We start from the raw sequence: 27,960 nt of genomic DNA, 5'->3' as shown, positions 1-27,960 counted from the left end.
GACTTAGGAGAATCAAACACTTTAAAGCTGGTTAGTTATTTGAGATCTATAATGTGTGAACCCTTCTAGATACAAGGCTGGTGTTTTTACATATTATTGATCCACATTATCTGACTAATCCTACCTATTCTGTGCCCTTACAGATGTTTCCCCCCTTTCTAGTTTTGGGGGAAATGCTATATAATTTGTTCAGTCATCTCTCCTTTTTCTCAAAACTAAATCACTGTTCAACTGTCTGTAGTCTTTCAATATCTTTAGTCCAAACAATTGGCACTAAGCCATGTTGTGTCAACCAGTGGTCAGAAAGAATGCCTTTGTACTGTAGTTGCCTTTTTGCTTATTCTTCCAGGGCAAAACTGTTTCCAAGCAATCTGATACATAGTAACTTGAACTTTTGACCTGGCCACCTATGTATTATTTATGAAATAGTCATAAAATTGCTATTTAATAATTTCTATAGATTAGGAAGTTCATGAAAGATAGGATAAAATAATACAAGGTTTATTTGTGCTGTTTTCCTCACATGCTATTTTTCTTGAGACAGGACTCTCATGAACATTTGTTGACATCAGTGCAATGGGCAGAGTTGAGGAAAAAATGACCTTTTTGTGAACTTTTAAAAAGAATGCGAAAGAGCAAAGTGTGAGCTTCAATGGTAAGTTTAACTTTTTATTATCAGTAATGTCCTTTTTTACCTGTTCTTGCTCTACAAGTTTCCTGTTTGTTCTTCAGAATGTTTTGAAAATTGTTTTTGTTAATGAATTTTGAAAGGTTTTGTGAGAAACACCTTTCAACTTAAAATAATTAACACATTTCTGTCCTTTTTAAAACCTCATTCTCTGAGTTGTCAGCATGTTAATTTACTCAGGATTCTAGAGCTCTTAATTTTCACAGTTCTCCAATTTGTAGCATTCACTTGAACTGCACAACTACCTGCTACAAATCACATCACAAGTCATCTTCAATTTCAGTTCTTTATTAGTAAAATGTGAAATGCAATAGAGACAGTATCCACTTTTTGAGGGCTTTTTATGGCGTGAAACTCTTTAATGAAAGTACTTTTTTTAACCACTTAATTGTCTAAAGAATGAATGAGATGTGAGGAAAACTTTCTCTGTTACTGATATATAGTGCCATTAACTTATATCAAAAGTCTTAATTTGATTTTATTTATCAAGTTTAGTTTTTAGTCAATAAAACCACTCAAGTTTCTTTCTATTTATTTCAGCTGTTGTCCATGAAAGCTCTTAGGGAAGATGGCTGATGTAAGCCTGAAGGAAGTGGCACTAATAGTTGGTGTGGTGGCAGCCTGCTACTGGAACAGTCTATTCTGCGGCTTTGTTTTTGATGATGTTTCAGCAATTTTGGACAACAAAGATTTACATCCTTCTACTCCATTAAAAAATCTGTTTCAGAATGACTTCTGGGGGACTCCAATGTCTGAGGTAAACTGTCTGTAGAACACTTTGAGGAAATGGGGAAAAAATTACAGTCAGCTTTTACATTTTTTCCCCTACTGTGGTTTTAATAGCATAGTTTGTTTCTGATGAAATTTGGTGATGTTAGTATTTTATACTGTCAGATCAGGAACAGACGTATTCTTTTGTTCAGTAAAAGAACTTGTAAGAAAATCATGTATCATGCTTCGAGACTCTGTGTGTTATCTAGTTCCAATACAGAAATTGGAAAAATCTACTTTTTTTCCCTTCTCCTCCTGAAAAGCTAGACATTGACATACAATAGTATTTATTTCTAATTTCAGTCCAGAAGGAAAGATAATTCACTTAAACAACAAATCTAAGAGTTGGAGAATAGGGATTGAATCCATTTAATTTATTTGAATAAGTATCTTTATGTGAATTCAGAGCTTTTGGTTTATGTTGAGTCACTACATTTTTATCTGAAAAGCTGCATTGGCATTAAAGTTGTTGATTAATGTCATACAACAGCAATGTGGCTAAAAAATTTTTATAAAGTCACACATGGTGCCATTGATGAACAAGTGAAAAAAATGTCATAGGTGTTTTGCTTATCAAAGCATACCACCTTGTAATCTTTATTTTTTTCATGTCCGTAATATACAAAGTTAGTTCGTTGTGGGTTGCTAGCTCTACAAATAAATAGACTTTGATACATAATTTTCATATAACCATATAAGAAAAGCTTCCAGATTCTTTCAGATGCCATCTAGTTCAGTACTCATCCAGAGTATATGGGTTCCTAAACTCACAAAATCATAGAACGGCTCGGATTGGAAGGGACCTCAAAGATCATCTAGTTCCAACGCCCCTGCCATAAGCAGGGATGCCACCCACTAGACCAGGTTGCCCAAAGCCCCATCCAACCTGGCCTCAAACACCTCCAGGGATGGGGCATTCACAGCTTCTCTGGGCAACCTGTGCCAGTGCCTCACCACCCTCTGAAGGAAGAATTTCCTCCTAACCTCTAATCTCCCCTCTTTTAGTTTAAAACCATTTCCCCCTTGGCCTGCCGTTATCTGCCTGAACAAAAAGTAGCTCTTCATCTTTCTTATAAGCCCCTTTTAAGTATTGAACGGCTGCAATAAGGTCACCCCAGAGCCTTCTCTTCTCCAGGCTGAACAACCTCAGCTCTCTCAGCCTTTCTTCACGGGAGAGGTGCTCCAGTCCTCTGATCATCTTTGTGGCCCTCCTCTGGATCTGCTCTAACAAGCTCTCATTTTTCTTGTGCTGGGGACCCCAGACCTGGACACAGCACTCCAATGGGGGCCTCACAAGGCAGAGCAGAGGGGGTCAATCACCTCGCTCCCCTGCTGGCCACTACTCTGTTGATGCAGCCAAGGCTGCAGTTGGCCTTTAGGGCTGCAAGCACGCACTGCTGGCTCATGTCAACCTTTTTGTCCATCAGAAACCCCAAGTGTTAAGGTTTTAAAAAGGCTTATGAAGGGAGTAACTGGCAACATAGACACATTGACTGGTAGACATGTTGCAAATGTATAGATAATACATTTATCTGAGTGCACAAAGTTTTTCTGAAAATATTAATCTAAAACATGAAATGTCAAATTGATCAAAACACTTGAGTAATATATCAATACTACACGTAAGTTGGAAAAAGTCAGAAGTAACTTCTTTGTTTCAACAACTTAACTTGAAATTGAGTTTTCATTTAATTCACTAGACTTTGTTAGTATTACTGATTTTCAGGTTTTTATTTTGAAGGTATATATCTGAGAACAGTGGAGGGAAATCTTGAAGGCACAGATTTTTAGAATGATATTTTGGAGTAAAAGTACCTTTATAATACAGTAGTGACTGATTTATTTATTTATTTCCTTTTAGGAAAGGAGTCATAAATCTTACCGGCCACTCACAGTTCTCACGTTTCGTTTAAACTACCTGTTCAGCGAGTTGAATGCAGTTTCTTACCACTTCCTAAATCTCATCTTTCATGGGGTGGTTTGTGTAGTCTTCCTCAAGGTCTGTAAGCTTTTTCTGGACAACAGGAGTAGCGTTGTTGCATCCTTGCTCTTTGCAGTGCACCCAATACATACTGAAGCGGTAGGTAAAGTTGTTGTGTTTAACTTGTTCAAGTTGTTTTTTTTTTTGTAACCTTAGATTTCATATTTTGTGTGTCTCTTTCTATATTCGAACTCCAAATGTGTGTGATTTTTTTTTTCTTATGTGTACTGTTTACTCTGCCATTTGCAAGGAGTGGTGGAGGTGACTGACTTTAATGTTGAGTTGTTTGTTGTTCCATACAGCTACTGAAAAGTAAGGAAATGTTCATTTACTTGTTCGATAACTTTAGTCTCTGTCACAGACATTTCACTTCTATGATGACTATTTTATCTTGCACGGATGCTCCATCTAGCATTGTATAAGTACTATCAACACCTCTTAATTTATTTTCATGAATTCAGTTTATTTCCTAAACACTTTCTTCTAGCTAATCACAGTCTGTTTTGTCCTACTTTTTTGTCATTATATCTATCCCAGTAGGACTCTTTCTAGGATTGTTACTGCTATCCTACATTCAACTTAGTGACTTGGTGTCTTTGTTTGAACCTGTAATTGAAAGTATCTGACATAAGAAAAAAGAAATACATATGCCTCTCATAGTTAGCTTTACATTGATTCTAAAGGGGTGTTTCACAACTATGAAACACTCCCAGAGTTCTAATCTCTGTTTCTTGTTCTCTGAAGATAGAAATCCCTCTCAGTAGCAATTTAGAAGCCTGTTTGAGCAAATCTTTACAGGTAGTAAGTTCATAAGGCTTGTAATTGGCTGCTGTCTGAGCTACTAATTTCTTTTCTGTAAGAAGGTAGTATCATGTTTAAAATTACAAAAGTTAAATGCCTAAGAATTTTTGCTTGCTTTTCTGCTCAAAAACAGAAAAATTAAATTCTTGGGGGAAGTATGGGTTTAATTTCTTAATTTCACTCATTTTTCTGTTTCTTTAAAAAAAAATGTGCTTTAAGTTTCAAAGTTTGGCTTTATCTGTTTGCAGCAAATGTGATAGCATCTTTGCAGGAGTAGTTACAAGTTACAAGTGTCTTACATTACTGGTTCGTGGCTTAGTGATTATCACTTCTTTCATTCTATGATTCTATGAATTTCAGTATTCTTTATCTTGCTTAAACTGTCAGATTCCATATGAGATAACAGTAGCACAGCTGCTTCTAGTACTGTGCAATAGTTATCAAGAATTTGTACAAATCCTGTAAAACATTGTTAAATGAAATCTTATTCTGTAAGGCATTGTATTAGAAAGTTATGAAGAACAGTTATGAAGCAAAAACATTTGGTAGTGTATGCAATCCTTGATATTAGCCACAAGAGGGCACTTTAAGCCTATGCAATTACTAGAACTTGATTCTGTACTTAAAACTCTGAGATTTAAATGCAATTGTAACTGAATTCCCCTGCTGTTTTACTTAGATATTCAAAAATACGTTTCTTCCTTCTCCCCATATATTTCAATATAAGCCTTCTGATTTTGAGACATACTATCCTTTCAAGTGTTTGCATGGAGAATTCCATGTAACATGCAACCAAGAAAGGTTTCTTATAGTTGAAAGTTCTGATTTATGCATGTTCATAAAGAGGCGAGGTAATAAAAAGCTGTATTTTAGAAGCTTGGACTTGGGTGCCAACAAACTTATTCAGACTTCAAAAAGAACTCCAGAACAGTTCCTAGTTTTCATAGCATTTGATGATACCACTTGTTTCTTTTGATATTTGAAATGTATCTGAATTGAATACCTTCAGTTTAGTGTCCTACTTATTATTACTCCCTTGTAAAAGAGTTTGAGATAGTAGATACAATACATACAAATTTCAAACTTTTACCTGTCTGGTGATAAATTGATTTCTTCTGGAAAAGCTAACAGAGCAGGATAAATAGAGGACAAATTTTCTGCTCGACTTCAGAGAGAAACTGGGCTCTTGAGAAGGTAATATATCATTTTCTGAGGGAAAAAAATTGAAGAAAGTGGTTGAACAACAGCATCATAGTCTCATTTGTCCTTGTCTCTGGAATTCCAGTTCAGTCATTCTAGTTCCACTCAGTCTATCCTAGTTTGCTACTGTTCTGGCCAGAGGCATGCTGACCAAATAGACTGCTTGTGGGATGTCAACCAACCTTGTAAATGCTAGAATTTTCTTCTTTGTAAGTCATATTTGTATCCAGAAGTTGCCTCTCTTCTGTTGGCTGGGGACTGTGGAAGCGTACCAGCACACTTGCTTTACTTGTGATCTCTTTCAACAGATCTAAGTTCTCCTTAATATCTGCTTTAATGCTGGATAATTTTGTGATACAGAGCAGGAATACTTGAAACATTTGAGAAATCTTAAGATGTTTTTGAAATAAACACCTCTATGCTACCCAAAATACTAACACAATCACTGATGCCATATCAGTTGTGGAATGTGATTTGTATCTGTGCATGTTTCAGTGAGTCCTTTGGTAAACGTAAGCTAATCCCAACAGAAGCACCAGAGAATGATTTCAAAATCGGAGTTGAATAGTTTTTTCCAACACTGTGACCTTGGATATTGAATTACTTTCTCTTTATGCTGTGCTTGATCAATCATGCTTGTCTAAGAATGTACCTAGTACTAAAAATTTTAAGCACAGTCTGGATGGCTGAGAGTCAGACTTCAGCATCATCACAATTACATGGTGAGCTGTGAGGTTTTCTTAGCTAAATATGGTTGTCTACCTTGGTTTAATATGCCACTTTCAACCAATTTACTCAAAAAAAAAAAAAAGGAAAAAAAAAAAGAAAACTGGATGCAATTAGAGACATTACAGAAGAGGGAAAATTAGGAGGAAAGGCAGTCCTAAATGGTGCTATGGTCAGGTAGGAACAGTGACTACTGCAGTAGGTATTAACACAGTGACCTGTCTTTCATCCACGGCTGTTGGTTGCACCATAGATTTAAAAGGAAGCGGGGGACAATGAGGAAAACATGCAAGTTCTACAATGGAAACATGGAAATTAGTCTGTGTTTCACTGGGGATTCTGAAACAACCTTCTGCATTTTATCATTCCTCCAAATTTTCATAAAATCCATTCCTCTGTGACTACCAAGAGGGGGCAGTACCTGAAATGTTCATATTGCCAACCAAGTTATCATTCAAAATTGCTAAACCTGCAATAAGCCTGAGTCATTCTTTAACTCTGTTGCTCAGAGCTTGCCATCGATGTATTGATAACTTTTGATTGCCCAGATCAGACCTGCCATAGCAGCAGTCAAGTGAGCACTTTCAGCTTCATTCAGTCAGTCGTAAAAGGTGTGAACAAAAATAACCACTATAGTTTCTGTATGCCACTGTCTTCAAGATCTTTATGTAAGACAGACCTTGTCACATTCACTTACAGCATTTATTGATGAAAACTAGTTTCTTTGAAGTATTATTAATAAAGTTATTTTTCCGCCCAAATTCTGTCTTAAGTGCTAATTGTGGCTGTTACTGGAGATAAGACAGTACAGCTTTTCTGAGTTGTCTCATTAATAGTGGTGCTATGGATATCATAGTCTTGTTTTCAGCACTGATTGAACTGAAAGCAGTCTTACTCGTTAGACTTTTTTGCTAGTTTACAGACTGTGTTTATGCATATCCTGTTAGTATATTGGTCATGCACTAGTTTAGTGCTAGAATAATCACTAAAGGAATAATATTGTGTTTTTTTTTTTCTTTTAGGTAACTGGAGTTGTGGGCAGAGCAGAACTTCTATCATCCATCTTTTTTCTAGCTGCCTTTTTATCATATACTAAATCTAAAGGGCCAGATAATACCATAGGTAAATGACTGACAAAAATACGTAATTTAATTTCTGTATCAAGGATAACAGAGCTCTAAAATGGTAATGTGGATATACTAGTTATTCAACAAGTGTGTACAAAAAAAAATCCAGCCCCAAGATGCCCCTATAGTTGCACTTTTCAATCATAAATTGCCTTTTGTTCTCTTCAACGCTTGAGCAGGTTTTCAGTTTTGTTAAACCTAAAGTTTGCTAATGACAAGGGGATTCTTGCAGTAACTCTCATTGATGCAAGTAAGTGGAAACATGCCAAGATGCCTCAGTAAGCTGCAGAATTTCAGTAGAGATGTAGGAAGTGGCCTCTTTTTCAAAAGCAGTTTGACTTTTGACTGCCTTTAAAAGATACATTTGAAAAGGTGTCCTGATGAGTTAGGAAAGATTGGGTTTTGCTTTCCTAAGAGGAGGAGGCAGTTTTAAAACTGCTAACTGGTGAATTAATGTTTGTAGAGTAAGACTGAGAATCCTGTAGTAACAAATGGCACATTGAGTAAGCTTATAGGGTGTGTCCAAATGGCACATTTCTAGATCGTGTTCAGACATAGAGTCAATTTTCACCTCTTAGGTAAAATTCCTTTATTAAGCTTTTGTGTTGTAAGAGGAAACATTTTCAATAGTGTCTTCTTGATTTGCAGTGTGGACTCCAATTGCAGTGACTGTGTTTCTAGTAGCTGTTGCAACACTGTGTAAAGAGCAAGGAATAACAGTGGTGGGGATATGCTGTGTGTATGAAGTATTTATTGCGCAAGGGGTAAGATGTCATTGAAATTTAAATTTGATTTCTTCTTGACTTTTCTCTAAAGAGCTATCAAATACTTGGAAGCATGATATTTCAACACTGATTTTGTCAATTCAGGCTAATTCTATAGTTCTATTAATGTTTTGAGGTGTTCTTTTGACTCAATTGATGTTTAAAATACATGGATCATGGGGAGGGAAGCAAATGGCTTCTAAGTTGTCTTTTACACACCGTGCAGAGATACTGCCAAATCTACTTGATGAAGAGTCAACATGTCTTAATGAAAACCAAAGGTTTTAGTTGGTTGAGGTTTGCAAAGACAAGCATGTAACAGTCTTGGCTAAAGTCTGAGGTGCATAAAGAGGGAGTGTTGGTTGTTTTTAAATCCTTCAGGAAAAATAGAGACCATACAATCTACAATCACATTTCATCATTTGCTTATGAATAACCAGATGTTTTGGAGTAGGCATATTTAAGTAATACTTTGATGAAACTTGTTTCTCTAAGAATACTTTTAATTTCTAATCTGATAGGATTCATCTTGAGCATTGAGAAGTTCCTATTAACTTGTTTAGAGAAAAAAATTTCCTGCAGTGAAATAATTTTTGTCTTTTTAATAGTCAAACCATATGCAATTTAAAGAGGTATAGTTGCATGTACTAAGATCATCTTTCTAATTTACCACTCCTTAATTATTTGAGGGAATATTTTGTAAAAGCTACAACAGTAAAAGCTGACATATATGCCGAGGCAGACTTCAAGGCTAAAATGTCAAAATCACATTTCTGTGCTTGAAGGAATATGTTTGTAATTATTGGCCTTGTATGCCTAGTCAATAAACATGTAATTTTCAAACTAGATTTCTAAGGAAGAACTTCAAACCTCTACTTCTCTTACAGTAGCTTTTAATATGATCCTCAATTTCATTAAAGTTTTAAGAAGTTCATGTAAGTCAGTTGAGTTGGAAAGATAAAATCCAGATTGGGACTTGGACTGAGTTTGACTGTTTCTCAAAACCCTATCAATCCCTGTATTTTAGTCAGACGGTATATGTGAAGCAGTAAGTCATCCCTAACACAAGACATAAAGACATAAGAAAAGAAGTCGACACACAGGGAAGAAATTAGGGTACATAATGTACAAGATCATAATGTTCATGCGGCAAGGACAGATGGGTTACTGCAGTAGAGACATAAAATAGAAACCCTGGGCTAATCAAGAAATAAATTGTATTTCTACTGTACCTTGATATTTTGTTCATGGGACAGGTTTTCAAAGCGACTAATAATTCTAAAAAAAAAATTTATTTGAACTCTGTTTGAAGATGGTACATGTTTTTTCATCTGTCTGAAAATATGGCACTACACTATGATAGTGTTAGCAATAATACTTAAATAGAATTATTTTTATTAGAATGGTGGACTTTAGGGACGGGCATATGAAACCTCTACAAAACTGAATTAAGAAACTATTTGGAGCATGCATTTACAGAAAAACAAGATTAAAAAACATTACCTTATATTTACCTCAGTTAATGAATACACTCATTAAAAACACCTTTTCCTTTGCAGTATACCTTGCCAGTGCTGTTGGACACAGCTGTGCAGATTCTTCGAGGGAAGGGCAGTATTCCTTTTTCCATGCTCCAAACACTGTTGAAGCTCATAGTACTAATGTTCAGTACACTGCTTCTTGTTGTTGTCAGAGTCCAGGTTATCCAGTCTCAACTTCCAGTGTTTACAAGGTAATAGGAAAATGTCTCTTATTTACAGATACTGATACATAAGATGTGGCTTAACGAAGTCTGAATAAAATGGCCAAAGATATGTTACCTGAAGAGTCTAACTTATTTCCCTGTTGTAGAATTGCTCTTCCTATTGTAGAATTGCTGTACAATTCTACAATTTTTGTCGAATTGTTAACTAGTATATTTGAGTACGTGTTGACACAAATATCCAACGTACTAAGGTATCTGAGTATGCGCTAATTTTTAAAAAACTTTTGGTTGTTAATTGGCTCTAATAATCCAAAATTAAGTTTTACTACGGAAGTATTTTTTTTATTGGCTGTGTGTTTGAACCTTGGCTGAGTACTTCAGAACTTTTAACAAGTTTTTCCGTGTCTACATATGAATAATTTCTTTGGTTTTAGACATGCATTATGCAGAAAGCATGCTTAACTTCAGATACGGTGCCTGAGGATAAATGTATGAGTACTGGTAGAACTGAAAAACTGCAATTTAACATTCTAAAATGTAAAGTAATATAAAAATACAACAATCAAATGTTTTTCCCTGAAAGATCAGGCAAATTTTTAAAAACATAACAAGGACCATTGAACCCAACTTCAGGAAGAGTAGTGTAAGTCATTGTTAAAACATGCTGATTATATCCCAAACAAGTTTCTTAAAGAATCTTGGAGGAGATTCCGTCCTGTGCTAAAATGCATCATAATGTGTGGTTCCCAAATTGTGTGGTTCCTGACAAATGCAGGAAGATTAGGATATTGTACATGGCTGTATTTGGCAGTTCTAGCTATGAATCTAAAGACTACTTGCATCTGGTCATACAGTCGATGAAGACCATAACTTGTTTTCTTTAAAAGCTCCTTTTTCTCCTTTATTTTGCTTTAGGTTTGATAACCCAGCTGCTGTAAGTCCATCTCCAGCAAGGCAGCTGACTTTCAACTACCTCCTCCCTGTAAATGCTTGGCTTCTTCTCAACCCCTCAGAGTTATGCTGTGACTGGACAATGGGAACTATTCCACTCGTGGAATCTTTGTTAGATGTTAGAAATGTTGCCACCCTTACATTCTTTTGCTTTCTGGGATCTTTGGTTGTCTTCAGTCTCCGATATCCTGGGGATTCCTCCAAGACCGTACTGATGGTATGAATGATGCATGTTTCACATTCGTTTTTGTTCCGCTCTCCCCAAGAATGTAACTGTCTCAGGATGTTTGATCACATGCCTAGTCTGTGGTGACCCAGTCATGCATCTTCTCTTGGGCTAAAATGAATACGTAAGAAAAGAGAAAAATCGTTGTAGCCATAAACCTGTTAAACTGCAGTTAAGTATGTTTACTCTGTCAGGGATGAGATGTAGAAAAAAAGATGAGATGAGAATAAGTATGGCTATTGTTATTTATTTGCCAGCTGTATTGTGGCCATTCTCAAGTTTTCAGAACTTGGACAGCAAACCGGGGTTTTAAGTAGAACTTAAATTTGAGGATCAGAATGCATTTCCATCTTTCAAACTCTACTTAAACGTCAGTAATTATTCTACATATTTAGCAAGTAAATTGATTTTTTTCTGATATAAAAGGACATATTTTGGCATTTAGGTATATAAGTTTTCCCCCTTTTTTCCCCTTTTATAATGAAGGCACTTGTCTGTAGACTCTTCCATATTCTAAGGCAAAACTAAGTTTTGTCAGCTATCAAATCACTTCCTGTTTTTCACTAGTATACAACCTTAAAATTGAAATGGATTCACATGAAAGAATATTTTGGAGGAAATGGAAAGGAGCTAGTGTTTTTCACCCAAAAAGCCAACTTTTTGATTGTGGCTATTGCAAAAAATTCACAAGGTGAATGATTAACTGATACTATGTTTCTCATTAAGTCAGTGGTGCAGTTATGCCTGCAACAAATCTGCAAGTATAAATCTGAGCTTGCTTCAGAAATATGGTGCTTTTTTTTAAATATGTAACTCTAGCCAACGGAAGTTTCAGATGAGTGGGAATATTTATGCACAATTTAAAGCTATGAATTTCTTTGCTAATCAGCAGACCAACTTGGATACATTTCAAAGAGACCTAACATTACAGCTCTGACTAATACTTTTTTTTGGTCTTGTCATGGAGCAAGGCAGATTGTTTCACTAGAAAATTCGTGAAAATAAATGATCTGTATTATAGCTGGTGAAGCTTCTAGTTCCGAATTTGGAAACAGCATATGAACAAAAGAAACTTAGCTTATTTGTATAATAAATGCACAAGATGACATACCCAGAAAATCAGTTTAATGCTATTGGACAATATGTATTTCAAAACTAAACATTGTGTTAAAAAAAAAAAATAGTTCTGTAGTTCTTAAATGTGAATAAGTAGTTTAATCTTCCTTTTTGTAGAAGCTGAAACATTTTTTTATCCAGTGCACTGAAAGTAGTGGAAATGTGTACGGGGAGCAGTACACCCTTTTCACAAGACTGCTCTTGAACTTTATTTCCCAACACTTTCCTTTACTTCCTAACTTGTAAAGTTCAGAAGAGAAAAGCGTTATTGTTTTCAACATTAGTTTTTGTTCAAGGGCATTTTTTTCTTATTATTCCAAATGGTTTTTATAGCAAGGGTCTTCTGAGTTCATTCAGCTGAACCTGTGATCTACAGTGTAGCTTAAACACACCATAATCACTGTTGAAAGAAAGTATTTTTGTTTCATATATACCTTTATTGTGTATATAACCTTCTGTATGATGCGGATTTTTTCCACATGTATCTAAATGCCTGAAAGCTAATTTCTTAGATGAGAATGCAATATAAAATATTGAAAATGAATTGTTATAACTTGCAACAGCACTGTAGGCCAAAAGCCGTTTCTGCCTACCAGTAAACCATTAATGTCTTGATGTAGACAGGATATTGTGTCATGGGAGAGAGGGAGAGAGCAGTTTCTTCACTGTGGCTTCTTAGTTTCTCTTATTAGAGAGATCATAGTACAATCTTTAAAATGAAGAAATTGAATCTCTGTTTAGTGAAACCCACTTATACAGTTTATGGCAGTTTTCCAGATAACTGTTGAAATACTGTTTTTTAAACTTTTTTTTCCACACTTGGTTCTCGGTTCTTCCAATAAAAGCCTGAATTTGTGCTAGTCAAAATAAATTAGTTCCTTGGCAGGTGCAAATTTTAGTTGTCTGTATGGATGCCACCTAGTATGCCTAGATGCGTAGTAAACCTAGATGTCACCTGTGTTTTCAGCACAGCATTGTTGAAAGCATGACTGTTCACACTGGTTTTGAACTCTTAATGAGCGTCACTGTGAAGGAGTACTAAAGGGCATTGTAAAGAGCTTCTGCCTTTACAAATCTCTAGCATGTTTTGGCTCTTGCATTAGCCCCATGAGACCCTCAGGTCTCATGCTGAAGCCTGAACTAAGGGAAAAGTCTCAAGTTATTTTGTTCGTTATATCATAAACAGTACAACTTCAAACCTGCTGCAGAAATAAAGATTTTTATTTGGACTTGATATGGACTTGATATTTGCAAATCAAATGCGAAGGAGATGGATCCAAATTGCAAAAGAGAAGGGAGGCCGCAAGTTTGTCTTAACATGTCTTTCTGTATTTGCTGATGTGGATTTGGATGTGGGTGCTGTACTTCTTGAGGGACAAGACAGAAAAATAGGTTCCTTCTCCCACTTCCACAAGTGACAGTGGACATTCCACAGTTCTCCACAAGACATCTCACAGGGTGAACTCATTAATGAGAGACAGAAAAGTTGAAGGACCCATTTTCAGCCAGCATCTGTTTGATACAAATCGTCTCCACAAAGTATAACTCAGGTAAGTGGGTGCACTGTGTTCTACTTCGTCATATTTTAGTTTTGCTTTAGGTTCTAAAATTGTCTTTTTGAAATAACAGAATTGGGAGAGGACAAAACAGATTAATTACTTCTTCAAAGTAGCCAATTTATTTTACCAACTGACAATATTAAACTAACAGAAAATGGGATTGTGTATTATAAATCCAGAACATGCTTTGGCAGGTTGATGTCATTATGCTGCTTGAAATAATCAATTATTTTGACGTTAATGAAGGACATGCCCTAGAAACAATGTATGAGGAATTAAATTCTCTTGTATTTTGTGTTTACTTTATCCCTTTGAGCAGTCAGAAAACTTGACTATCAGGCTAAGTGACCTTTTTAAATAATTTACAATATAATTATTGAAAATGTTTAGTACAATGAATAGTACAGATTTAGAATTACATTGGCTTTTCCCTGTTTCCGAATCAGGCTGTGATCATGGCTTTTGTTTTCTAAATTAAATCTTTTGGGTTAGACACTTCTTTGTTGGCTGGCAAAATTTTAATACAAGCTTTTTATCTCTGTTGATACTTGCTAAGTGTCCCAAACAAGTGCTTTATCATCCTTTCTCAGCCCTCACTTATGATGAGACAGCACTCCATGCTACTCAGCCACAAACCTTGGTGGCTTTTTACTGTGCAGATGTCAGGAGCAGACAGGTATCCTTAAGCTTCTTGGAGAAAGTTTTTGCGTTTTTAAGTGATGTATCTACCAAGACCTCAGTACTTCTGAACTTTTCAGTATTTATTTCTGTAGGCCCCGTACTTGTATCTCAGGCTTTGAAATGTCTCCTTTTGAACTTTTTGAATGGTCATCTAGCAGTTCACTCTTTATAGTTTATGGTCATATTTTAGAGTTCTGTCATGTGCTTTTTGCTTCCTGCATACTGTGAATGTTTCTGTCTCTTTTATGTTTTTCAGTTGCCTTGACTGGGATATTTTTCAACTGAGCTTTGCACCTGCTGAAAGACCGTGATAAAGAGAGCAAATGAACAGAAGAGAACAAATTTTTATCTGCATTGGCGCTTTGAGTCTGTCACTTAAGAAATTATATTTGAAGGACAATAGACTGAGGAGAGGCAAAGAGACTGAAAGAAGTTGAGCAAAATCTCGTGTAACATTTGCCATCAGAAAAATTGCAGAGAGCTAAATAAACCATGCCAAAAACTTTAGATTCATGGACAGTCCTTTTTATTAGGTGTCATTTAAACATATGTACAAACCTTATACTTTTAAAGTTTACTTCATGGGTGAATAACTTTAAAAAAGATCTGCAAAACAGCACTTTTTGTGGGTAAAGCACACTTGGAACTGATTTGATTCCCTTTGTAGTATTGCTTGTGTTCAGCTACTAGAAACAATGAAATATAGAATGACACTAACCCTCACTTCCCCCAAAAAATTATGAAACATTTCCTGTAACTGGGTGAAAGAATGATACAGAAGACTGGCTTGGGGATAGCTGATGATTCCTGCATTTCAGAGTGAATTACAAAAATCTATCTTAAATTCCATGTTGGAATTTTTACTTCTTGATGAGATAGGTTGGGAGGCGCTCTGTAAGGAGCATGTACTATGGTAGAGTGAAGTGCATGAAATTAAATACAATTTTCTCCTCAAGTAATCAACATATTCTCTACGTGTTACGCTTGTAATTTCCTTAAGACTCAATTATTTATTATTCCTGTAGCTTAATCAATTGCTGTAGACCACTTGATCCATGTTAATGATCCATACCCCAAGTGCATACTCTTGGCTCCATGAAAAATGAGATAACCTTTAATCAGTGTGGCATTTTTATATGTGAAATCCTAGATTCTTTCATACTGGATGTGTTGATTGTTTTAACATACAAAAGACAGTTCTGCTTACCTAGACAGAAGATGACAACCTGTTGTATAGCAAATTTCTAAAAAAAATCCTTTTTACTATATTCAAATAAATATTATATTTTGTAGGGGGGTTGTTTTGTTTTTGTTTTGTAACTTGGAGACCATATATTTAGAATTAATTATTTAATAATTGAACTAGTTTATTTATTTATGGGTCATGTCCAATTCCTTTGTAGCAGATGGGTTTCTCTGTCTTTTAATGTCTTCCCCCAGGCATGCACCTTTTTGTTAAGATGTCTGTCAGAAACCTAAGAGCTCCAATTAAGGCTCTGATTATTGATAAGTTCATTGTCATTTTCGATATTTTGGGGTGCCTGTGGTATAGTATCTAAACATGGATGTTAATTCAGTGGTTGCTTCTGATTTTTGTTATTCAGATTTGTAATGGAAATTAAAAATAGAATCAATTGTAGAATGAATTTGTTTACATCATATAATTGTTAATTATTATGAAAGACAATCTCCAAGGTTTTAGGTCTGCCATGTTTTTGTATGTGGAGCTCTTATTAAAATACTGGTTTGAATATGACCTTTGATCCTAGCATTCTGTCATACAGCTGCTCTTTTCTGTAGTACAGAAAACCAATTACACTAGGCTGCATAAGAAAGTGTCATTTGTAGGGTCTAACTTGCCATGCTCAGAGTGGTCTCAATGTAAAACAGATCTTAATACATAAAAGAAAAAAAAAAAAAAGAGATCTTCCATATATGTCAGACTTTGTTTTTTTGCTTTTGTAATTGCTTCATAATTTGTGTGTTGAGTACAGTCTGTCACTGCCTAATCTTGCTTACTAATTAATTTGCATTTCTCTTCTAGGCACTCTGCTTAATAGTGCTACCCTTCATTCCTGCATCAAACCTCTTTTTTCCTGTTGGATTTGTAGTAGCAGAACGTGTGTTATATGTTCCTAGCATGGGATTCTGCATTTTAGTAGCACACGGATGGAAGAAATTATCAAATAAAAGGTACAGTAAGTTTAACTGGTTTAACTCACTTCTCCTAATTCAATAAAAGGCAAGGATATTTATAACTGCGAGATTTCCCAATAGAGCTTTAACCAGTGTGAATTTATGATGTTACAGGTCCTGTTCTGCATCAAGTTCTTACTGAATGCAGAGTACTGACCAAGAGTAACTGTTTGGCAGTCCCGTAGTGTGAGCAAATGACAGCAAGGAACTTAGAAGACCAGTGGATATTTTTTAATTTATAAACAGACATGCACCATCAGCAGTGTTGCTTTGAAAATGTAGTACACTGGCTGCTCTTCCTGTAGAGGAATTTAGTGGTTTAGGGGATAGACATTTACTAAGCAGTTTATTAGGAAAAAACACTTTTGTGTCAGCAAATACTTTGAATTAAATTTACCCATATGCATGTTGGGTGCAGTCAGAAGGTCATCATCGTGAGTTAGTCTTCTGATTAAGTACTCTTAATTATTTAAAAATTAATTGTGATTTAGCTTAATGCTACAAACAAGGTAGACTAGAAATTACTTTTAGCTGTGCTGTGTGTGAAGTGAATTCCATAGTATTGTAACAGATAACTTCAGTCTTTTCAGTCTGTGCCACAGTTTTTTGAAGCGTCAGTGATGTGAGGTGAAAGGATAATATATTTCACCTAAATGATAAAATATTTCACCTTTCACCTTGTGAGGTGAAAGGATAATATATTTAATTCATTTATACAACCTAGTATTTTAGGTTAAAATATTTTGCTGAAGATCACTGATTTCTTTGAAATTTTTGTGACATCATTAATCAGATTTTATGAGTTTGTGGCCCTTATGCTTTTTTAGCTGATAGCAGTTTGCCATCTTAGGTCAAACCATTTTACCAAATAGAAATATTTTTTTGGAGTTATTTCGGAGCAATCAGTTTAAAAGTTGGTTGAGCTTATATTTGGAGAGAGAACCAAATTGTAAGAAAAGGGTAAACATTACAGAACCTTTGTTTCACAAATTGCAAATTTTTGTATTTCGACTTTTATTATAGAAACTGACTGAATAGGAGTAAAGGAGAAGTTTTAAATCTGTTGGAGAGGGGAGATACTTTAGTGCATTGATCCTTTGCCTCTTAAGAAAAATAGTCCTTATGATACTAAATACTGAGATTCTTCCCCTATACCTCCCATTGTTGTTGTTGTTATTCTGAGGGTATTCGGAGGTTCATTTAAAAACACAAAAACCGCAAAACATATTTTTCAATACCTTTGACACCAAACACTTTAGAACGCAAGGTAGCTTACATTACACATCGCTACAAAATGGACTGCCTAGATATCTCTTTTGTGTAAATAACATGGTATTTTCTGTTTTAAATCATTTTTAAGGATTAGGCAAAAAAATTTCTTGTTTAGATATGATTTGTACTTCATCCAAAGGTGACTACTGACTAAAGTTTATGTAATGCATGTATTATCAGTCTGCAGCATGTGAAAATATCTTCATTACTGATAAAATTTTCAGTGTTTAAGTGCTAAGAATGTACATCAGAACTGCTCAGTATTTGTTTAACCAAAGAATGATTTAGATAAGAATTTCTCCTTTGAAATTTCTGCTCTGAATGCATATTTTGCATGGACCTTAGGTTTTCTAGTGTCTTGTACATTGTAAATGCTTCCCCCTGAGCTGGATGCTCTATCCTTTTTACCCTAGTGCCATACTTCTGCTCATCTGGACAAACTGAAAGGCAGCCGATCCCAGTCTATGTTGTCTGCTGTTGTTAGAAGTGAGGTTAGAAGTGTCATTAGAAGTGAGTTATCCTTGCAGGATAACTTGTGCTAACTGGTGCTGCCAAAGCTGACAGCACTGGATAAGGAGAAATCGGTGATACCCTGTGGGAGTGAGGAGAAAGTATTATCACAAATCCCACTACAAAGTGGCAAAAATAGAAGTGTTGTGACAGAAAGCAAGGATCCAGGAGAGGACAGATAGGGAGGAAAATCAGGCAGCAGTGTGGCTTACTACAAAAATATTGCAAGTCAGTGCTCTAAAAAGTCTCACAATGTGGAATAGGCTCCTTGCTTTAGAAATATGAGGGGGGAAGGGAGGGGCTGTTTTATTAGCCTGGTGAGGGTATGGATTATTGCATGTCTCAGTTCTCACCAGCTGCTTTGTGGTGTTGGAATTCCTCTCAGTTCTGCTGCTCTTTAATTTTTACTTTTAATTTATTTTAAATTAAATTTAATTTATTTTAAAGCAAAACACAAGAACCACCACCAACAAAAACAAGCACAGTCTTGCGTGTGCAGCGTTTTGTATATGAGGGGAAAAGCTTCTGTTTTTCTGTTAAACCCCTGTGGAGTACACAGGAGTGTGAACAACTAAACCAAGAAATAGCTGGCAAAGGTGGATAGCTATGTCTGCTTCAGAATGATATTTTTAAAGCTTTTTAACAAAGTCATGTTCATAATTGGAGGAAGACTACTAGGTCTTTAGTGTGTTTTTTCACGTATAGATCTGAATTCAGAGACCAAATGGTCAGTCTTTTAAAGTTTGTTTTATATCTGGTGTAGTTAAACCAAGCGATGTTCAAACTGCAGAAAATAAACTGCAAAAAATCTAGAAGATTGTTGCTGACAAGCTGGTCATAGAGTGTGATTTGTGCTCCTGATTTGTAGCTTTTAAAATAAAATATAAGCTGTTCAAGAGGCACTGAACCTTTCTCCTACTAAGGTACAACCATTGCGTTGTGTTTACTTACAAGCATTGGGTGGCCTCCACAGCAGACCTCTCTGATAAGAGGTATGCTACAGTGTGGGAAAGGTTGGTTATGCGTTCAGTAAAGAACTTGTGCGGAATCACCTGATTATATAAATAAATTTATTTTTATTTTTTTTTAATTAAATTTAAATTTAAATTAAATAAAAGGATAGGATGACATGTTAGTTTTTCTTGTTTCATTTTTGTAAGCTATTACATTTTATAGTGTTTTTGAAGAACCTCACTGTTGGACGTCATGATCATGTTCATTGTCTAAGATTAGAGATAAGGTCTGAAAAGCAAAAGTACAGTTTTCCTACATTTTTGTTTCACATTATATTATGTGGATTGCATTTGTTTTTATTAAGCAGATTGCATAGTGATGGAAAAAAAAAAAAAAAACAGGTGAATAACTTGAAATTAGACATTAGATTCCTTTTAAATTTTGGACTGCTACAGTTAATGTTCAGGCAAGTTGGAATATACCATTCACAAATATGTTCTGCATTTTTTTTGCCTCCTAGGATAGGAAATATTTTATTTAGTATAAATAAGAATTGTTTGTGTGCTTTTAACAAATCTTTATTTTATTGTTTTTTTTTTTTATTATTTTTAATTTAATAGTGTACTAAGAAAAATTTCTTGGGTTTGTTTGGCTGTGGTACTATTCACGCACGCCTTAAAAACACTGCACAGAAACTGGGACTGGGAATCAGAATACACATTGTTTATGTCAGCTTTAAAGGTACTGTATCTTATTTGAAAGGGATAATGGAAAATTGTGTTGCTGTTCTAAAAAAAGTTGACTGCATTAGAGCATGATAAGAATGGAGAGAAATTATGCTTGTTTTGCCACTTTTATTTCTATGTTGACAGTATCTAATTAGTAGTTTTTGGGAATGCTTTAAAAACAGTGTGATGCACACATGGGAATTCATGCACAAGAAACGAGAATTTTTTCTTAATGTGTTAAAACAGTTGAATGTATTCTCTTAACTGGAGGTAAACACAATATGTTTGAATACAAAATCTACAAAAGGTTTGCATAAAATAGTTTCTTTAAATATGGCATGATATGATAGTTTGAACAACCATCTATTCATTTTCCGATAATTACATTTTAAAATCCCTGGAATTTTTAGGTACTAATGGCTAAAATAAATGGATGTTGAGCAGGAAGTTCAATGTAATTGTTCTGTGTGCACTGTTTTGTTGTTCTTTACACATAGCAGCTTGATCTTTCATATATTTGTGTTTTTCCAACTTCAAGGTTTAGTTGCAAGAAAATCAAATGCAGCTTAATACGTTATATATTGATATCTTTTTGTTGTTGTTTTTAGGTGAATAAGAACAATGCAAAACTATGGAACAATGTGGGGCATGCCTTAGAAAATGAGAAGAATTTTGAAAGAGCTTTGCAATTCTTCATACAAGCCACCCAAGTGCAACCAGGTAAAACCTTTGACTAGCTGCTACTGAATGGCTTCTCCCTGCTCCTAATATGTCAGGATGCTTAGCTTACTTAACAAAATGTTCTGAATTACCTGTTTTTCACCAACTGAACAGCAAACAAGGCCAGTTAAATGATATATAGTTTTTCAGTATGATAATATATTGATGAGTTAGTATTACAAGTTAATAAGCTCCTCTCCAAAAAAGTCCTCAGTGAAAGTTTCTATCTATAGAAAGATGCATATACTTTTCATTTAAAGCCATTATTTCAGTTCATTCAAAAATAACATCATCCAACCTGTAATTCGTTTTGAAGTATTATTATTATTATTATTATTTAATTTTCTTACTTAATACTAAGGAAGAATATGAAAAAGATATCTAGGATGTATCCAAGAGCACATTTATTCTCTTTTGCATACTGTTGCAAAAGAATTTCTAGGTAGTACTGGACAACCTTTCCTTTTTTTTTTAGAAATCTAGTAAATAATTTTCAATTTATGTGCCTCTACTATAGCAAGAGATTAAAGACATATACATGGAAAATTTACCTATAATTTTGACCTTTTCCCAAGTAACTTTATAACTATCTTTTGGTTTACAGTTAAATTATTAGCTTCATAATTCAGATGAAAAATAATTTAAACTGTTTTTTTTGCTAGTCTTTATGCAGTACCTGTATTTAATGCTGCTCTCAAGCATAGGTATTTTTTGATACTCAGTGCATGAAGTATTTGAAGTTTCATTCTTTTCTTTGTTAAGATGATATTGGTGCCCACATGAATGTAGGAAGAACTTACAAAAACTTAAACAAAACTAAAGAAGCCGAAGAATCAATATGATTGCTAAATCATTGATGCCACAGGTAGAAACTACCACCATAGGAGGGAACTCTTTCAGACCTTATATTCGTGATAAAACTTTCTTATTTTTTTGTTGAAGCTGCATGTTGCTATAGCTCTCTCCCCTCCCTCCCCCCAAAGCTATCTCTTAAAAGGAAAGGTGATACACAATCATAGCACTTTAAAAAATGCTAACTTGGACCTTCTTTGTTAAAAAATATTTTAAGTTACTTTTTATATTGTTTTAGATTTTTTTATGGCTCAAATTGAGGATACAAAATAAGCAAGTTACAAATGTGCACTTACAGTTTCTAATCACAGTGGGTTTACTTTAATGTCCAGCTAATTGATGTTGATTAGTTTCTGAGCCCGCAGGAGAAGTCTTAAATGCAGTGTTGGAGGTGGGAGAAGGCAGTTGCAGCTGCGACAAAAAAAAAATCTTTGAAAATACTTTTAAAAACCTGTCCTCTGTTACCTTTTCCATTTGTAAAGTTGTATTTATACCTAGTAAGTATTACTTTAGCTGTTTAAAAGAAGAGGAATATTTTTGGGGCAAGGTAACAAATGTTAAGGGCAAAATGGGACTGACAAGAAAAATCAGTAGTCCCTTGAGTATAACATTAAAAAGCTTGCACCATTAAACAGTATGAAGATTCTAGTAGACAGTACGTTGGTATTAATGCCATAGCATTTTCATCTTTCATGTAAATTTTTCATCTGCTGTGTAAGTGGATGGTAAAATTGTACTTACACTGAGCTGAAGGGTTTAAAAAAAAAAAGGCTTGTCTGATAGAATGTCATTTTAGGCTTTAAGAAATACTCTTTGTATGAATGGGGAAAGTTTTACAAGATCTGGATGGTTGTTAATGGCCATTTGCAAGAGCCAAGTTAAGTAGTAACAGAGCTTAACTGATAACTTTTGTATCCCATTTAAGGTAATGTTCCACGTATTCATAGAAGTAAGAAGACAAAATATTTTGTTATGTTTTTATGATTTTTTTCTTGGAGGAAGAGCTGCTATTTGTAATTGTTAAGTGGCTGTAGACTGTCCAGTAGTACCCTAAAACAAATGCAGCAGGCTGAAGAGTAGTTCTGTACTGATTGTCTTTCATATTTTTACTCTTTTTTTTTTTTCGGTACATATATTCTTTCTGGCAGATTATTCCAGGTAAAAAGTATGCAGCAAGAGTTGCTCCTAACCACCTGAATGTTTATATTAATCTTGCAAACTTAATTAGAGCAAATGAATCTCGCCTTGAAGAAGCAGATCAATTATATCGACAAGCAATTAGTATGAGGCCAGATTTCAAGCAGGCTTACATCAGCAGGTATTTTCTAATTTTAGAGATACATATTCTTGAATGTACATTTGTGTATTTGCAGTGCTGTGAACATTGTTTAGTTCATACAATTGCATTAGCTTCTGGAATTGATTTATTTTCAAATAAGATGATGAAAATTTGGGGCAATAATAAATTATTTATGACAAATCTTGTTCTTATACATTCCTACTTCAAACAGTGTGTTTCCACATATGCTGTGTATTTGAACATTATATAGGAAGATGCTTCCATTTGACATCTTTATGAATAACAAACTCGGATTTCTAATCTCCTTGTTTAGTTTTGAACTAAAAAACTTCTGATTACTCTGAATCATGAAGTTTTTCTTTACTCTTTTGTTGAAAATGGTTCAGAAAAAGCAAGAAATGGGAAGCACATAAATGGGAGGCTAAATGACTGGGTTTTGAGGCTTCTGTCCACTGTTTTGTTAGTTGTGATTCTTCCTGGGATTTAGGGAGGTGCAGAGGTGTGTAGACTCTTCTGTAGTGTCACACAGCCAATATCAGGAGTCCTTGATAACTCCTGTATGTGGGTTCTTTTGTTCTGCTTATACATCTCCTGTATGTAAACTTCTCAGAGCTGAAAGCTTTGGGGAATAGTATATAATCAATTCCTGTGCTTTCTTGTGTTTAAAACAAAAAAAAATAGTATTACTAGTATTTCACATGTGCTTTCTGTAGGAAGATTAATTTCTTTTAAAAAAAAGGCAGAAAAAATGTCAATTATTTTTGTACGTATATGAACAAAAATTGCTGAAGATTAAATTTATTCTTCAACAGGGGAGAATTACTTTTAAAAATGAACAAGCCTCTGAAAGCTAAGGAAGCATACCTTAGAGCTCTAGAACTAGACAGAACCAATGCAGACCTATGGTACAACTTGGCAATTGTTTACATTGAACTGAAAGATCCAACAGAAGCCCTGAAGAATTTTAACCGAGCACTAGAACTCAACCCAACACATAAACTGGCATTGTTCAACTCAGCCCTGCTAATGCAGGAATCTGGTATGTTAGTTACCTTAAATAAATATTATGTATTTATAAGATGCATATCACCTTTTTTTATTTAACTGATTTATTTTTGAAAAGTGGAAGTTTGTAGCATCATCAAATAAACTGTTTATTGTAATAGTCATCTTTGTCATTTATTGGTAGTGTTTGGAATTTATGCAAAGTGTACATATACCTTAGCTGATTAGCACCTTTAAAACTATTTTTCAATAGAACATCTTATACATATAAAAAATAGTGTTACACAAAACTTTTTCAAAATTGTACCTATTGTAACTGTATCTATATAATAAAACAGTGAAGTATGTATAATACTAACGTTTTGCATGTATATTGATTTCGTCCTTTCCTCATCGATTAAAAATCATTGACTTCTGTGGGTTTTAAATCTAGTCCTGGGAAATGTGAATGTTTTCAGTTTCCCCTGAAATATTTCTGATTAGTATGAATCAAGTGGGATTTTCATGAGCTTGATTTTGTATGTTTAGCTTCTGTCTGTATGGGTAAATATGGCTGTTGCCATACAAAAGCTGTCGCAAAACATAATTAGGAAGTGACAAGTAAGGTTTGTTTCCCTTTTTCTTAGGGGTAATTTACCATCCCAACAAGAGATAATAGAGTTGATTGGAGCTGATCCAAATGGATTGTTCTTGTTCTTCATCTCTTTCCACGTTGTAAGTTAGGTAGTACAAGAAACGCCTTGTTTCTTGTCTGAAGTAGCATGAAGGGCTTCAAATGAGCAGAAGTGTTAGTTGTCTAGTTTTGGGTAACCCATACTGGAAGAAGGTACAGGCACTCTTTCAGGAGGTGGAAGAAGGAGGTTAAAATCAGCTCCCTAATCCCCCTTCCTTCAGTAAGTCTATGCCCGGAATTCCTTATTAAAATATATTCACTGAAATATTATTTAAAGTAGCACAGACTACAAGCTAGGATTCCTGCTATTATCAGACAAGATTATTTTTATACTTTATTTTTTAAACAATTTGATGCAAAACAAAATGAGTTACAGATTTTGTTTTGACATGATAAGGTGGTATAGCCTGGCTAAATCAGACATCACCCTATGTAATCTCTATCAGTATTCTTTTCAATATGTCTTTAACAAAATGAGGTCTCCTAAGTTTACTTCTATGAGAGGTGATTTGTCAGAACTGACAACTTCTCTGCATTCCAGTTGCTCACTCATACATGAAAATAACCCTGTTAAACTTGTAGAGACACCTTTTGTATCTGTTGTACCGAATCTAAATATAATTTAACAGATAATAGGATAATGATGCTGACTTTGGCTACAAGTCAGCTGTCAGTTTTGTCCTGTAAAGGATGTAAATGTCATTTATTTTTTCTGCTACATGGCACAAATAAAAAGTAATATTTTAAACCCTTTAACTTTCACAGAAGTTACATTTTAATTTGTATAAGAACTAGCATTTTACTGGCCTGACCTAAAAATACTTCAGTATAAATCTAGAATTAAATGCATTTTCTGTCATTTAGGTGATGCTCGGCTTAGACCTGAAGCTAAACAAAGACTGTTAAATTATGTGAAAGAAGAACCACAGGACGCAAATGGCTACTTCAATTTGGGTATGCTGGCAATGGATGACAAAAAGATGTGGAGGCAGAGGCATGGATGAAGAAAGCCATAAGGTTACAGCCAAACTTCCGAAGTGCTTTGTTCAATTTGGCGTTGCTTTATTCTCAGACATCAAAAGAATTGATGGCTTTGCCTGTTCTGGAAGACCTACTGAAATACTATCCTGATCATACCAAAGGTCTCATTTTGAAAGGAGATATCCTTATGAACCAAAAGAAGGATATAGTTGGAGCAAAAAAGTGCTTTGAAAAAATTTTGGAACTGGATCCCAACAATGTACAAGGAAAACATAATCTTTGTGTAGTTTACTTTGAAGAACGAGACTTAATAAAAGCAGAAAAATGTTTGGTTGAAACTCTAGCTCTGGCACCTCATGAGGAGTATATTCAACGTCATCTGAACATAGTTAGAAGTAAAATTGCATCACTTAGTATTACAGAACAGTCATCGCTTCTGGCAGATGGGACTGCAACTACTGCTGCAGAAGAAAAAAAAAATCATTTCAGAATTTGAAAGAAGTAAAAAATGAGCAGAAAACCTCCCAAACAACAGCTGATAACAATAAAGGGCAATCAAAAAATAAGAAACGAACAGAGAAAAACAGTATGGAAAAAGAGACTCCCAAAAAATCTTCAAAAGAAATCAAAGATATTGAGAAAAAGAGAGTTGCTGCTTTGAAAAGACTAGAAGAGATTGAACGTATATTAAATGGTGAATAGTCTTTATTATGTCACAAAAGAGTAAGGGAGGAGTACTATTTTTAGTTGTTTAATGTGATCCAACTGGAAGATGGTTTCAGTGCTTTTGGAAATAGAAAAAATGTTGACTGCATATCATTTGGCAAGCAGTGAAAGTCATTACAATGCTTTTTGTGCGAACTACAAATTTAAATATGATGTGGGGTATGGATGGGGATTGAAGGGTAATGGGTTGAGAATAATCTTAAATGCAGAATCTTAATTGAGAAAATAGTACCCAAAAATCATTGTAAGTCAGGGATATTCAGGAAGGCTACTTTCAAGGAATCCGTGAAAAAAAATAGTGGTGAACTGATAGGATAAGCCGGACACTGCTGCTTTTCCACATAAAAATCTGTTTGGGTTAACATTTTCTACATTTCCATTTTACACATCAACAGTTTAAATCTTTCTAGACCTTTGTTTGCTCTACGTGGAAAAGCATTTTTCTTTGTGTTATTTGTTTAGAGAGCTTATCAAAGTCAGTAAAATGCCACTGGTTGTACTATGTATGTGTTAGACCATAGGATGATGCAGCAGCACTAAAACTTTCAATTGTGTTCTAAATAAGGAATGATATAATAACCTTTTAATTGTTCTTTACTTACAGTGCTAATGGTTTGTACTGTTTTACTGAATAGAAATCTTATGGTGCTCGTAAGATCTTTAGTCTATGCTTTACTTTTAAAGAAAACGTGTTTTTTTTTTCTTCAACTATCAAACATCTGGTTGTTTTTAAAAGTATATATGGCGGAAAGAAACAGAAAACAAAAAACACCTTTTTTCACTCTTTCCCCAGTTCATTGAATGCTGACAAATGCACTTTTGGTACAGCAACCAATATGCTATGCAGTAGTCCTTGTCAACTTTGTATGGATGACTGTGGATTGACTCTGTTGTGTGGGAAATTCTTCTTTGTTTATAGTAAATCGACTTTATTGTTGGAACACTATTTTAAGTCTCATGACTTTTCACAACATTGATTTAAGCAATGATTGCTTAGAACAATGTGATAATAATTAAGCCACTGAATTTAGCAATGTTTAACACAAGGAAATGTGGATAGTGTGCTTCCAAAGACTAAGTTCTTTTGTTTCGATACTTTGTCATGGGTGTGTGGTTTTTATTAAATATTTATTTTGACTACTAAAATATTCCCATTTACACTTTTCCACTAATGCAGAATTTTTATTTCCTACATGAAATTTTTTTTTTTTTGTAATTTCAGTGTTGCTTTTAGCCTTGTGCAATGCATATATTTTTGTTTGAATATATTACCTATTACTGAAGTATGATGCCTCCCTTAATTATGAAAAAGAAGAGAAGAGCTGGGTGGAGAAAGAAGTATAAGAGATGGGTTCCTTAACAACTTAATCATTAAATCTAACTCTTACTCTCCATGTTTTGTCTTATTTCACAGTGTAGAAGTATTCCTTAGCAACCCTGTTTAACCATAGTCCTTTCTGTAACTGCTCAGCTTTCTGCCTCTGGCAATAATCCAGCTGTAAGACGTAATGTTTATCTTAGTGGGAGGGTTCTTAAATGTCTGAAGGCCTTGCAGGGACCTTTTCATTATTATGTATCATTTGTAATGTTACCACAACAATTGCTTGTATGGTAATAACTAGGAAAAGACTGTATGGGTTTTTAAAAACATGATCTAAAATCTGTGGACATAACTAGGTACCTGGTGTGCAGCCATTCCTCATACACAGCTTTTAAGTGTTCACTGCAGCACCAGGAATCAATTGAC

At 34.7% G+C, this 27,960-nt stretch overlaps 1 protein-coding gene across 1 annotated transcript; it reads left to right on the top strand.

Moving 5' to 3' along the window:
• Positions 1 to 1,242: 1,242 nt before the first annotated feature.
• On the top strand, positions 1,243 to 27,605 carry TMTC3 (transmembrane O-mannosyltransferase targeting cadherins 3). The gene is given in 16 exon segments (XM_040558061.1): positions 1,243 to 1,445; positions 3,321 to 3,539; positions 7,190 to 7,289; positions 7,943 to 8,058; positions 9,618 to 9,790; positions 10,679 to 10,931; positions 16,341 to 16,489; positions 19,849 to 19,969; positions 20,565 to 20,676; positions 21,439 to 21,510; positions 21,513 to 21,541; positions 22,677 to 22,846; positions 23,641 to 23,867; positions 25,371 to 25,478; positions 25,481 to 25,966; positions 25,969 to 27,605. Coding segments are annotated over 16 exon segments (2,745 nt in total). The 5' UTR covers positions 1,243 to 1,256; the 3' UTR covers positions 26,190 to 27,605.
• Positions 27,606 to 27,960: the final 355 nt, after the last annotated feature.

This window comes from Cygnus olor, chromosome 1 (assembly GCF_009769625.2).
Source record: "Cygnus olor isolate bCygOlo1 chromosome 1, bCygOlo1.pri.v2, whole genome shotgun sequence".
In the NCBI taxonomy this organism is placed as follows: domain Eukaryota; kingdom Metazoa; phylum Chordata; class Aves; order Anseriformes; family Anatidae; genus Cygnus; species Cygnus olor.
The sequence above is the reverse complement of the archived record's forward strand: the minus strand, read 5'-3'. Positions and strand labels throughout refer to the sequence as shown.